This window comes from Maniola hyperantus, chromosome 15 (assembly GCF_902806685.2).
Source record: "Maniola hyperantus chromosome 15, iAphHyp1.2, whole genome shotgun sequence".
In the NCBI taxonomy this organism is placed as follows: domain Eukaryota; kingdom Metazoa; phylum Arthropoda; class Insecta; order Lepidoptera; family Nymphalidae; genus Maniola; species Maniola hyperantus.
In genome coordinates, this window is record NC_048550.1 from 9,971,835 (window position 1) to 9,986,224 (window position 14,390).

Consider the following 14,390-nt stretch of genomic DNA (forward strand, 5'->3'; position numbering starts at 1 on the left):
TGACAACCCTATCAGAATATGTATTTTTGGACGTGCTTAGGAAACTTCCCCTCTGAGCCTCTGTAGGGATATCTACTCTGTGTTTAAGCTACGTCTATGATTGGCTGAATTAGATACCTAATACATTCGCGACTTCGTCTGCGTGGGTTTAAATTTCTAAAAATCTTGTGGGAACTCAAATTTTCCAGGATTAAAACTAGCCGTCTTCAACAACCTTTTTCCTTCTTTCTTCACTCTGGGCTGGTTTCCGCACTTGAAAGTTATCATCAACAACCTAACTACGAGTATATCCATGCAAAAATCACGTCGACTCGTTCCTCTATTGCGGCATGATTGAAGGACAACCCAACAAACAAACACTTTCGCTTCGGTAGGATTTTAATGTGAAGTAGTATTCATGCTACTTTAGTAATATGCCTATAGATATGTATTTAGCTCAAGGCAATTGTTCAGTTCATTACTTGAACAGATTCACACGGACAATATATGACCTTCGGAAATTAATCGCTAATAACTTTTTACTGTATTCAGTGTGTAGAAATCGTTATCGTATCTAAGTAAATGCGGATAACCTGTGAACTTTATTAGGTACTATATCTACTAGGCACTACCTACAAGCTCCCTAGAGTAAATAATGTTCCTTGACTACAAGTGTTTACTGGTGTTGCTAGTCTTGTTCTTTAAAGATCTACGTGAATTTGGTAACTTTCGGAGCTGAATGAACATTATAGGTAAGTTATACCCTACCTAGTATTATCATCATCATCAAAGTCAAAGTCAAATGATTTATTCAAAATAGGTAATAAATAACTATTTTGATGGTCGGATGTTGGATTTCTAAGATATCCTAGTGGTGATAATTAGTTAAGTATTACGCAAACTTATAACTAAAGCTACATCATCAAATCGTCGCCGGCTCACTATAATTGAAACCCTTCTTATTCTGAGATGAGACTCTCAGAATAAGAAGGGTTTGGCCATAGTTTCGTCTGGTGGGTGGCTTTGGCCGTGGCTAGTTACCACCCTACCGGCAAAGCCGTGCCGCCAAGCGATTTAGCGTTCCGGTACGATGCTGTGTAGAAAACAAAAGGGGCATGGGTTTAGTAAAAACTGCCATATCCCTTCCAGTTGAGCCCGCTTCCATCTCTGATTGCATCGTTAATTACCACCAGGTAAGATTGCAGTCAAGGACTAACTTGTATCTGAATAAAAAATAGTCCGCCATACTGATTGCTGGTCGAATGAAGATTGAAGCAGAATTCATGCACTTTTCAGAATATTATGGAGAACTCTCAGGTGTGAAGGTTTCCTCACGATGTTTTCCTTAACCGTTAAAGTAAGTAGTTGCTTAAAACGCTCATAACTCCTAAAAGTTAGCCCGGAATCAAACCCTGGACCCCCCTAATAGGAGAGGCTGACATAATATTAACTACTAGGTATTACTTACTATATAGGTATTTTCTTTCAGAAATGAAAATCTGTTTGTTACTTTTCCTCTTCAATCTAATAAATGGTGATCCTAGAAATCACATGTGGTCAAACAGGACTACCATAGTCCATTTGTTCGAATGGAAATGGAAAGATATTGCTGATGAATGCGAAAGATTCCTTGCCCCTAAAGGATTCGGCGGAGTCCAGGTAGGTATTATTATTATAATGATTATACGTCCATTCGACTCGTGAGTCGTGGGTATCACCCGTACATTTTACCTAGGTACCTACCTAGATTATACCTAGGTACTGAGAAATAGAAATATTTTTATTCAATTAAACTTTTCGAAGTAGATATAGGTACAGTACGCAGCAGAAAATAATGTCGACCTTTAGAAGGAGATAGCTGATTTGTAGAGCATTGTCGTTGAGACCGACAAAACTTCATATAGGTATGAGTGACAGAGACAACGCGCTACAAAGCCGAAAAGTCATTCCAAAGGCCGATGTATAGGTACCTACATCATTTTCTGTCGCGTACGTACTGTAACTACTTTTAAATCGTCAAAATAAGCAATCGCACTGGTTCGGAATGCCTTTCCTCATTAACTTCACCTAAGTACCTACGTATAGTTAATGAGGAAAGGCTAGTTGAAAATAATTTTAACTAGGTAGGTATTCGTTTGCAATCATCGATAGGTACAGCTAGAAAGTCTGCAATGCAATTTTTCATGTTTGCATTAAACATGTATACCTACCTACCTATTAAATTATTTACCTATACCTACCTAGACCTACCTACCAAGCATTTCGTATTATCTGATAAAAATTACACGTACAAGTACCTACCGTTGATAAATCACATTATAATTATGTACTTACGATATCAATGGGTGCATAATTGCCTATCTACAATGCACCGGGAGGGTAGAGTTTAGATAACGCTAAAAATAATTATTATAACCAGACTGGTTGGTACGTACTTATCCAAGGACTGTAGAGTAGAATGCAGTTTACAATATTCATCATCATCATGATCACTCCGTCACTGGCTCACTACAGAGCACGGGTCTCCTCTCAGAATAAGAAGGGTTATGGCCGTAGTCTACCACGCTGGCCAAGTGCGTGATTGGCACACTCACCGTTAAAGCAAGTGATAGTTAATAACCATAACTTACTTAAAACGCCTCCGAATAGTTAGACGTGAGTCGAACCCTCGACCCCTGCATCGGGGATCGATTAGGAGGCGGACCTCTTACCCTCTAGGCTATCATAGCTTTTTTAAGGTTCCGTAGCCGAATGGCAAAAAACGGAACCCTTATAGATTCGTCATGTCTGTCTGTTTGTCTGTATGTCACACTTTTTTCCGAAACTATAAGAGCTATAGGTACTGTAGAAACTTGGTAAGTAGATGTATAATTCTGTGAACCGCATTAAGATTTCTAAACAAAAATAAAAAAAAAACAATAAATTTTAGGGGTTCTCCATAGGTACTTAGAACTGAAACTCAAAAATTTTTTTTTCATCAAACCCATAAGTGTGGGATATCTATGGATAGGTCTTCAAAAATGGTATTGAGGTTTCTAATATCATTTTTTTCTAAACTGAATAGTTTGCGCAAGAGACACTTCCAAAGTGGTACAATGTGTGTCCCTTCTAAAATAATCCCTGTAACTTCTAAAATAAGAGAATGATAAAACTTTAAAAAAATATATGATGTACATTACCATGCAAACTTCCACCGAAAATTGGTTTGAACGAGATCTAGTACTTAAGTAGTTTTTGATTTTATCGTGCAAAATGTCGATAAAATACGATTGTAGTACGGAACCCTCAGTGCGCGAGTCTAATTCGCACTTTTCGCGGTTTTTTTCTATTGGAGAGAACAGTGTCGTTGTCGCCAGTCGCTGCCGCTTACCGCTGGTCTCGGAACTCTACCTTTAATCAGAGATAGGACACAATACTAACCAACTTACTTTCCAAATTAATATAGCGATCCCGACCCAATTATTAGGTGCCTTTCCCCTTTTCCCTTTCAGATATCACCGCCATCAGAAAACCTGATCATCCACATAGGCGAAGGGCGACGAACATGGTACGAAAGATACCAGGTCATGTCATACAAGTTGACCACACGCTCTGGCAACCGTACCGAGTTTCTTGATATGACGTGGAGATGTAATAGCGTTGGTGTAAGGTAATAAAAATGTTGGGATAAGTACGCGACAGGTCGACATGGCAATATAGGTTTTTTAGGGTTCCGTACCTCAAAAGGTAAAACGGAACCCTTATAGGATCACTTTGTTGCCTCTCTGTCTGTCTGTCAAGAAACCTACAGGGTACTTCCCGTTGACTTAGAATCATGAAATTTGGCAGGTAGTTTAGCTGCAATCATGACTGGTGGTCGTGAGTGATGATGCAGCCTAAGATGGAGCGCGCTTGAAGATACCTATTCACCCTTGTCTTGAAGGCTATACCCATACAATAATTGGGGGGGGGGGGGACTGATGCTGTGACTGATGAAGGGTGTTCCAAATCTTAGCGGTTCGAATTAGAAATGAGGAGGCAAATCGCTAGTAAAAACCGACCGATAGTAAAAAGGTGCACGAGAAACCAGGTCGAAAGTTCTTCGGCACACTCTTTGAAATATATCCTGTAAAATACCGATAGACAGGTAGGTCCCTTGCGCCGTTGTTCCAAAAGAATTGACCAGCGCCAATGAGAGACCAATGAGTCTTCTAGCGCGACGGTCCACCGAATTGGTGGTTTATAGTGAATTCCAGATTAGCCTGCTTTCATCTTAGACTACATCATCACTTACCACCAGGTGAGATTGCAGTCAAGGGCTAACTTGTATATGAATACAAAAAAAGCTTGTATATCATGGACTGTAATGACTAATGACATTCAGTAGAAGAGACGCTGCTTTCGACAGCTCTGTACCTATTTGGCCTAGCCTATAGCTATTAATAATTGAGATTTTTTTATTGAGCAGGATTTACGCAGATGTAGTCGTCAACCATATGACAGGTTCTCATCCCAGCAACAAAGGAACCGGAGGCAGTACAGCTGACTTCAACAAATACGACTACCCTGGCGTGCCTTACAATGCATCACACTTCCACTATCCCTACTGTGTGATAAATAACTACTACAATGCTAGAGAGGTTAGTTTAAAAGTAAAACCCTCTTAGAAAATGGTTAGCAGTGGGAGAGCGGGCGGTGCGTTTCGCATGCTGCATGTTGCATCATACAGAATCGACCTGTTTCAGCGGATTAAAGTTTAGCTAAAGGCTCTGTTAGGAATTAGCCTAGAAATAGTAATAGCTTATGATTTCTCCTGAAATATGCAATTTTCCATTTATTCCTTCAACTTTACGAACTGAATGTTCAGATTGGCGCGGTTTTTCAGACTTTATTGCACGTTAAGATGTTAGGACATCCGCCTCCTGAGCCTAGTGGTTCCTCCTCCTCCTCCGATTCGGGGGGTCGAGAGTTTGAACCTGGGAAAGTTGGAAGTGCGTGCCCGGAATCGAACCCTGGACCTACCAGCTAGTATAGTACTGCCGGCAGTCCGAGCAACATCTTAAACCCTAGACCAGTGTTTCCCAAACATTGTTCTGCCATGGCCCGGTAATTTTCACATTGCCCCTTCTTGACCCACTTAACACTTCCCAAGCTGGTTTTTTTTTAATTTTGCTCTCCGTAAGAACCATCCCCGTACCGTACTTCAAGGAATATTATGAAAAAAAAGTTAGCGAAATCGGTTCAGCTGTTCAGCTGTGTGAGACTTGCGATCAGCAACACATTCAGCGATTCATTTTGATAGAAAGAGATAATGTTATCGATATTTGGTATTTTTTTTAAAACAATGCGGGAATGTTGCGACCCGGGATTTTATTTTGATGGCCCGGTACTGGGTCGCGACCCGGCAAATGGGAAACGCTGCCCTAGACTATAACCGCTTCTCCTCCCTAACTGATCCTAAAATATGAGGTAAAGTTCGCGACAGGTCGAGATCGCATCGAGATGGCAGTCGTGGTGGGGACGCCCTGCACACCCGCACAGCCCCCTTCGCTAACCCTATGCGGGCGAGCGCGGACGATGTGCGGGTGTGCGGGGTATCCCCCCGTCTCATATCCTGATTGCTAACTCGACCTATCGCGGACTAAGTAGACCTAGAAGGTATACTTACTAGCGATATGTGCTACATAATGTAGGCCTTTTGCAGCGGAAAAATTTATTAATTTCATGGGATAGGTAGAAATTTTACGCCGACGAAGTCGCGGGCATCCACTGGTTCATATAATATTATTGAGCGTCAAAATACACAAAAGCTTATGTTACGTCACGCCGAAGCCCGAAGTTACGCCTAAGTAATATAAAAACGGCTTAGCAAATCGATCTTTTGCAAAATTGTTAGGTATCGGTAGTAATATCAATAAAATAACTTATAATAATCGGGTAGGTAGTAGGTACTAGGTATAAGGTATGATATATATAAGTACTTATTCTTTTAAATCTGTTTCAGGTCCGGAATTGTCAATTGCTCGGATTAAAGGATTTAAACCAAACCGAAGAGTATGTGCGGAATAAAATAGTCCGTTATTTCAATAAGCTTATTGAGCTCGGCGTGGCTGGATTCAGGTAACTTTTAATCTAAAGTCTAGTACTTATTTAAATATTTCATTCTTGCCATTATAGTTTTCTAGTAAGCTGTGGATAGCCTAGTGGTTAGGACGTCCGCCTTCTAATAGGAGGTCGGGGGTTCGATCCCGGGCACGCACCTGTAACTTTTCGGAGTTATGTGCGTTTTAATTAATTATAAAATACTAGCTGATGCCCGCGACTTCGTCCGCGTGGAATTAGGTTTTTTAAAAATCCCGTGGGAACTCTTTGATTTTCCGGGATAAAAAGTAGCGAGAGTAGAGTCGACGACCTTCCTGGCGCAGTGGTAAGCGCTGTGGTCTTATTAGTGGGAGGTCCCGGGTTCGATTCCTGGCAGGGATTTGGAATTTTATAATTTCTAAATTTCTAGTCTGGTCTGGTGGGAGCCTCGGCCGTGGCTAGTTACCACCCTACCGGCAAAGCCGTGCCGCCAAGCAATTTAGCGTTCTGGTACGATGCTGTGTAGAAACCAAAGGTTTAATAAAAAACTGCCATACTCCTTCCAGGTTAGCGCGCTCCCACCTTAGACTGCATCGTCACTTACCATCAGGTGAGTTTGCAGTCAAGGGCTTACTTGTATCTGAATTAAAAAAATGACACTCTCCAGGTCTTTATGCAAAAAATCACGTCAATCCGTTGCACTGTTGCGACGTGATTGAAGGACAAACCAACAAATCAATAAACCAGCAAACCAACAAACAAACACACTTTCGCATTTATAATAAGGGTACTGAATACTGATCACTGGCTTTAACGTTGAAGGAAAACATCGTGAGGAAACCTGCATGCCTGAGAGTTCTCCATAATGTCCTCAATGGTGTGTGAAGTCTACCAATCCGTACATGGTCAGCGTGGTAGGCTATATGGGCAGACTATATAGTTTTCCACAGTTTACAACAAGGATTCTTCATTATTAGTCTCTTTGGTAGGTACTTACTTTAATAAAATTAACAAAAATTTAATAGACAGGAACTCATACAACAGTCAAAATAACATTGTTAAGCCTCTGTTAAGCATTAATACATTTATTAGGGCTAGGAGGAAAAATCGGTGATAGCCTAGTGGTTAAGACGTCAGCCTCCTAGCCGGGAGTTCTGGGGAACCATCACGGGTAGGTACGCACCTAAAACGTTTCGGATCACTTTCTTTAACGGTGAAGGAAAATATCGTGAGGAAACCTGCATGCCAGAGAGTTCTCCATAATGTTCATCCCTTCTCATTCTGAGACCGGTGCTCAGTAGTGAGCCAGCGATGAGTTGATCATGATGAGTTGTATTATTTTCTGGGAATTATAATGAATCTACTCCATATATTCGTCAAAAAAAATTTAGTCCAAAATTTCAGAATAGACGCAGCCAAACACATGTGGCCGAATGATCTGAAAGAGATTTATAAAAGGCTTGACAATCTCAACCCCGCATTCGGATTCGCCGAAGACGCGATGCCCTATATCTACCAGGAGGTGATTTATTCCGGCAATGAGCCCATCCGTCCCGAGGAGTACACGCCTCTTGGGGATGTCACTGAATTTAGAGTAAGTATGCTTTTTGGGACCCCAGTATATTATAAATTACTGGCTTATGCTCGCGACTTCGTCCGCGTGGACTAAACCAAACACCTATATTACCCCCTCAGGGGTTGAATTTTCGAAAATCCTTTCTTAGCGGATGTCTACGTCATAATAGCTCTAAGTATCTGCATGCGGCATTACATTTGTAACACAAAGTATGCTCCTACAAAAAGCATATTATACAGTCGCAGACTATGTGAACGATAAAAAAGCTTGGATTTGACTCGCTCCAGCAATGAACGGGGCTGCAATGGCTTGTATAGTACGGTATAATAACATTGTAAATTGAAAAATTAAAAAGAGCAACCGCCGAGTTTCTTGCTGGTTCTTCTCGGTGGGAACGGCGTTCCGAACCAGTGGTAAATTAAAACTACCTGACTATTCATAAGCACTTGTAAAAAGTTTACATGAATAAAAAAACATTCTATTCTATTCTATTCTATTTACATACGGCAAGTTACATTGCAGTCGAGGACTAACTTAGGTATAGGTATATCTGTATAAAAAAACCTGAGCTAATTTAGAAGTCATAAAACCAACCGAGTCGTTAAGTTATTGTAAAATAGTCGTAAAAAATAGGAGAGTCGAACTCTTTTAACAAGGTATTATATGAGTAGGAATGCCATATTATGTGCTGCACTGACCTATTTGTATGTCAAAACTTTTAAAATCTCTTGCCTTCATCATCATCATCATCATTATGCCGAACGGCCGATAAATCCATCCAACCATCCAATCCAGCATCCAGCAGCAGCAGCAGCAGTAGCAGGGAATCCAGCGGCTCCCTGCGACTAGTTTGATCTAAGGGGGGGGGGGGGGGGGTTTCTTGCCTGATAAGTATTTAATCCTCACAATTTTTCTTTATCCTTTGTGTTTCTTTCACCTATAAGAATAATTTCATAAAGCTATAATGATTTTTCGTCATTTATAGCTACCAAGGAAAAACCAATTTACCTTTCTCTTCTGCAAAGATAATTATAACGTTACCAAAAACCAGTGTATTGTAAAGATTCCGAAGATGATAGGGCACTTTTAAACGCACGAATCGCGATTAATCAATTTAGTAAGCAAGTCGTGTGAAAATTTTGTTTTGTTGTTGGCAGGAATAATAAATCTCCATCAAATCAAGATAAGATGATTATGCGATAAAATATCTTGTGATAATGATGAGATTATTTTTAAATTGTTGTCCAAGGTCCATTTTGTAAATTAAACTAGGTACACGTATCTAACTAACTCTCTATACTATAAAATATAGCTATATTATATCTACATAAATATAAAATAACTAGATAATGCCCGCGCGCGATTTATATTTTTAAAAATCCCGTGGAAACTCCTTGATTTTCGTTGATAAAAAGTAGTCTGTCTATCTCCAGAATATCCCGAGAGCAGAAAATCCTGTGGGAACTTCTAGATTTTCCGGGATAAAAAGTAGCTTATGCCACTCTCCAGGTCTTTAGTAATACCCATACAAAATTCAAGTTCTAATTTAGCTAGTAACTTTTTCAAAGTTTCATAACAAAGGGCTGGTAAGCCAGTAGATAAGCTATACTTAGTGCTGACTTGAAAAGCCACTGTCAGTTATTAATAAAACACAAGCTAGGGAGCTTTAAATTTTGAACAGGGTTTCTAAAGTAGCTGTGTTATAAAGAGGAAGTGGCGTACCTACGTAAATAGATAGCTTAGTTTATAGCTTAAAGTTGGCTCTAAACTTCGTATGAAGAGAAGTTTATGTTCTACGGATACTTAATAATATATTAGAAGCAACATAGAAAGGTAGGTACGGCTTTTTCCTACTTTAGTATAGTTCTTGATTTACTAATTATTATTGAAAAGGAAATTTCGCGACAGAATTTTTTGGAGTGGTAGAAAAATGTTGCAGGTATGTGCACCTAATTGTAATGAATATCTCTACAAATTAAAAAAAAAATCCCCTGTGATATGTGTGAATGTTGTTGCGCAACTTTGCATTGTCAATATAACCAAGAGTCTCCCTAAGAGACAGTGTACACGTTTAAATGAAACCATACTTTTAGGTATGTTCCTACGGCTCAATGAATCAAAGTGGTTCTTGCCTCTTGGCAACCAATTAACGCCATTGATCGTTTTTTGTCTAGACTTTATAAAGATTTTCTTTTGTAGGTTGGCACAGAACTAAAGAACGTGTTCAGAGGTCAAAACGCAATGAAATGGCTGAAATCTTGGGGCCCACAGTGGGGTCTTTCGCCAAGCGAAACTGCGATAGTTTTCATCGACAATCACGACACGCAAAGAAGCAACGATGTCTTGACTTATAAAGAATCTCGAGCTTATAAGGTACCTAGCTAATAATTAAATAGGAATGCTTTGCACGGGTTCTAAGAGATATACTTAAAATAATGCTAAGAAAGAATAATCCTGAGGCAATGCTGTTCTAGACAATCGTGATGAAAGGACTATTTTCTATATCTATTTAAAAATAACCTTAGTTTTAGAATGACTTGATGTTTAGGTGCCTTTTTTTTCTCTCGTGAGGAAAATCCATCATGGATACCACCGGCGACGGGGAGCACAGTGGTTATGTCGGACTCCTACCGACTAAAACCCTCATTAAGTTCCATCCCACCGCTAACGACGAAGCACAAGGAACCGAAACCCCTCGTTACTCCGACAGCGGATATCCGCTGCGGCAGACCCACCACTGGGGCACTACGTGTCTCTAAACACTATTAGAGGCATGCTGGAACTACAGCAACCCAACCAACCCGAGGACTACACTATGAGCGACAGACCGCCCCCATGTCTATCATCCACAGGTCCTCCTGAGGGCTAGGGCTCGCGGGGAGGCAATTCCCTATCCATTTCCCCATCCTCAACATCTCCCTCATCCGTTACCAAACTGAACAGGCGAGAAACCGGTGGGGCACCCAGTGATGGCACCCACCAACCACCCACCACAGCCATACCCTCCGCTCCGCTCTACTGCGCCCTCTGCTCGGGACAGTCAGAGGGATGCGTGGACTACATTCCCCTCCCTGCCAGGTCAATTAGCTATGACTGATAATATCCCATGAAGAGAAATAGAAATTGTTAACTACGTTACCAGGGTACACCGGCCCAAGCGCTGCTCTTCCCCCGGAAGGTATCCGCAACACTCAGGCACACACTGGAGGTTACCTGTCTGGTATAACCCTTAGAAAAACTTCCTAGTGCATAGCTCCTATAGTTCGCTGACTCTAAATTTTATAGATCAAGTACGTTTTAGCGTCTTGTGAAGACGGGAAGGACACACTGCTTCAAGACTCGACTTCAGCTTTCAGATATTTTTTTATCTCTGTTTAAATGCGTTTACGCAACCTCCCCCCTGCTAGGTCATTAGCCATAGCCAACAATATCCCCGAAGAGAATTATTATTAGCCATGTTACCAGGGTGCACTGGCCCCAATACTGCTCTTCCCCTCGGACGTATCCAGAAGGGACCAGCAGCACCCATGCACACTTGGAGGTTACCTGGCTGGCACGCCAGCTTTTAGAAAATTAACTCAAGCTCTCATATCTCAATTGAATACGTTTTGCACGTCTTTGGTATAGAATTAGATTGTCGTGGTCTCTATATAGAATTAGACATTCCATTTACATATTTACCTATTTATTATCATTTTAGGCAGCCATAGCCTTTATGCTAGCACACCCGTATGGCAACCCTCGAGTGATGAGCAGCTATTACTTTGGAAGCAGTGACCAAGGCCCACCAAGTGATGACAAAGAAAATATTGTGTCACCGAGTATTAACGATGTAAGATCATTATTCTCATACTCTACCATAAATTATCATTACCTACTGATAAGTATTTTATCAGGAATGCTAATTGCTATTGCTATTTGACCTCCCTATCATCGCCCTATAACGGCAATGGCGAGCTGCCAATAACTTTTAGCGTCCTGGTAGAAACGATCCCGTATATAGACACCGATTAGGGTTCATTAATTTAAAAAACCAGTCAATTGCGAGTCGGACTCATACACGAAAGGTTCCGTACCATCACTCGTATAAGATACAGGTCTACACTATGTATGCATTTGAATTTTTTAAATTGACATGGCAGCCATTTTAAATATTTTATTATTTTTTGTTAAAGCGACAGTAGAAATACACATTGTGAAAATTTCATTTCTTTACCCATGAGATACAACCCGCTGACAAACAGGCAGACGGACGGACAGCAGAGGCTTAGTAATAGGGTTCCATTGGTACCTCTTGGGTACGGAACCTTTGAAAAAATCCATATGAAAAATACCTATAATCCCTAAAGTTCTCAAAGTTAGAGAACTTTAGTGACTAGGTATTTTTATAACTGATTTTGTTACTTAAAATTCAACCCCTAAGGGGGTAAAATAAGGGTTTGAAATTTGTATGGTATAAGCTAGTATAATGATACTTTAATGATTTAAATGATACAGGATGATACATGTGGTAACGGCTGGGTATGCGAGCATCGCTGGCGTCAGATCTACCAGATGGTAGCATTCAGGAACGCAGCGGACAAGACTGACGTACAAAACTGGTGGGATAACGGAAACAAGCAAATTGCCTTCAGTAGGGGCGACAGGGGATTTGTCGTGATTAATGGAGATGGGGCCGACTTGAATCAAAAGTTACAGGTATTTTATTACTTCACTACAATGATCTCTATGTTCACACTAGATAAGCCGTTTCAAATAAGAATTTTTAATGTGATTTGTTATCGACGGAGGTAACTACAACATAGGATATGAAGAGAAATTATTTTTAAAAATGATATTTTTTTTCGCCTCACCTCTGATTGGTTGACACTCGCTCACTATTGGCTACAATGCATTGTTGCAACAAGAATCGCACAAATTCAGCCAATCACAACAATTGAGATTGTAATAATGATTGATGCAGGTTTCACGAAATCGACCTAGTAGATATAACAATAAAAGTTGACATAAAGCCATATGAAATTACCCTGTTAATAAAATCTACTTATTTTCCAGACTGGCTTACCAACTGGTCAATACTGCGATGTCATCTCAGGCAAGAAGCTTGGAAGTCAATGTTCGGGAAGAAAAATAGCAGTCGATATGAACTCTAGAGCTCATTTCTTTATACCTCAAAGTGCTGAAGATATGCATTTGGCTATACATATTGGACCAGAGGTAAGATAAGGCAAAGCAGTCCACGGACTAACGACAGTGAACGATAAAGCATAGAAACCGCGTTTCTAACAATTGTTATTCGAAAATAGGGGCTACAAAGTCACGTCTGTTGAGACACTTCAACCAATTAAATTAGCATAAATCTGAACAGGCTCTTCATTAGTTTGTACTGTGTGCTATGTGACTTTTACCGCCGCGCTGCCGTGATTCGCCGATTTAAAGGACTATTTACGGAGTTACAATTACAGGCTACAATCAAATTGAAGCAACGCGTGCGAGTATGCATCACGGAACAGAAAAAAACAGTTTTTTCTGTTCCGTGGTATGCACGCAGCGTTTACCGCGGAAAAGATTTCGTTACACTATAGTGGAGAGTATGGAATAATAATATGTCTATCGTTCATTGAGGATATAGCAAATTGTCAATGGTCTAACTTTAAACTTTTTTATATAACTTTGTTTATTGTGCCTTTTGGTTAATCCAATAATCCTTATTTGTTTCAGTCGAGACTATAAGAAACGTGAAATTAAAAACGAAACAGCATTAAAATGAGCTTCTAAAGAAGAAAAGCCGATTAAAATTGATTTATAAAAAGCTTTTAAAACGAAGTGTTTTATTTATAATAGAGCTTATACCTACACTTTTACTAACTACTTATTATATTAAGGTTATAATATAATAAGTACCTAGTTGGCAAAACCCAAGTAGGTATAGTCCGTACAAAGTGACTCCTCACGCGCCATTTTTTAGTCTATGTTTTAGTCCTTATAGACAGTTTACAGATAAAGTTAAAATGCCGCGTGAGAACTCATTATGTATTACGGACTATATGAAGAACATTATAAAGTCAAATATATTATTTTGTCCTATCTTTGATCAAAATCCGTATCATTAAGATAATAACGATGCAGTGTTTTTAAAGATTTCGATATCTCAAAATAAATATCATTTAAATATTACCTAATTGATGATCTGGAATTAGATATTGAAATTGAAACAGTTTAGGGGGACTGTCCACCCGAGATATCATTAGATTATCAAACTAAGCGATGAACTCGAAAAAAATCAAGCAGTAAAATCTTCTTTTCTCGGGTGAATACTTAGGCACTTGTATTTCAGATTGTATACTTTGTGCGGTTGATTAGGGAATTAGGGAGATTCAGACAGAAAATCAAATGTCATTAGATCATTTCCACCATAGGCTAAGAATTTTTTCTGATTTCCACACATTTTTTGAAAAATAGACCAGCGCCTGGCTGTAATTACAGCTAAACTGATCCAGAATTGGAGCGCGCTTACCTACAAGATAACTATTCACTCCGTCTTTTAAAGTACCATACCGATGTTGATAAGCTTAATTTGCGCAAGTTAAAAGCTATTTCTGGAGAGATTCTTGAGAGCCAGGATAGCTTAGTGGTTAGGACGTCCGCCTCCTATTCGGGAGATCGGGGGTTCGATCCCGGGCACACACCTCTAACTTTTCGAAGTTATATGCGTTTTTAAGAAGTTAAATATCACTTGCTTTAACGGTGAAGGAAAACATCACGAGAAAATCTG

General features: G+C 39.9%; 1 protein-coding gene and 1 long non-coding RNA gene across 2 annotated transcripts in view; one reads left to right on the plus strand and one right to left on the minus strand.

Annotated features, from left to right (window-relative positions):
* Positions 1–14,390, minus strand: part of LOC138403373 (uncharacterized) — a 606,611-nt gene that overhangs the window by 231,820 nt on the left and 360,401 nt on the right. The gene's annotated exons all lie outside the window — the stretch shown is intronic.
* LOC117989237 (alpha-amylase-like) lies at positions 448–13,437 on the plus strand. Its single transcript, XM_034976575.2, has 11 exons — positions 448–731; positions 1,469–1,638; positions 3,471–3,628; positions 4,427–4,598; positions 5,963–6,078; positions 7,444–7,633; positions 9,815–9,988; positions 11,316–11,447; positions 12,113–12,313; positions 12,671–12,832; positions 13,337–13,437. The coding sequence occupies exons 1-11, from the start codon at positions 719–721 to the stop codon at positions 13,346–13,348; spliced, it is 1,500 nt and encodes a 499-aa protein (XP_034832466.2). The 5' UTR covers positions 448–718; the 3' UTR covers positions 13,349–13,437.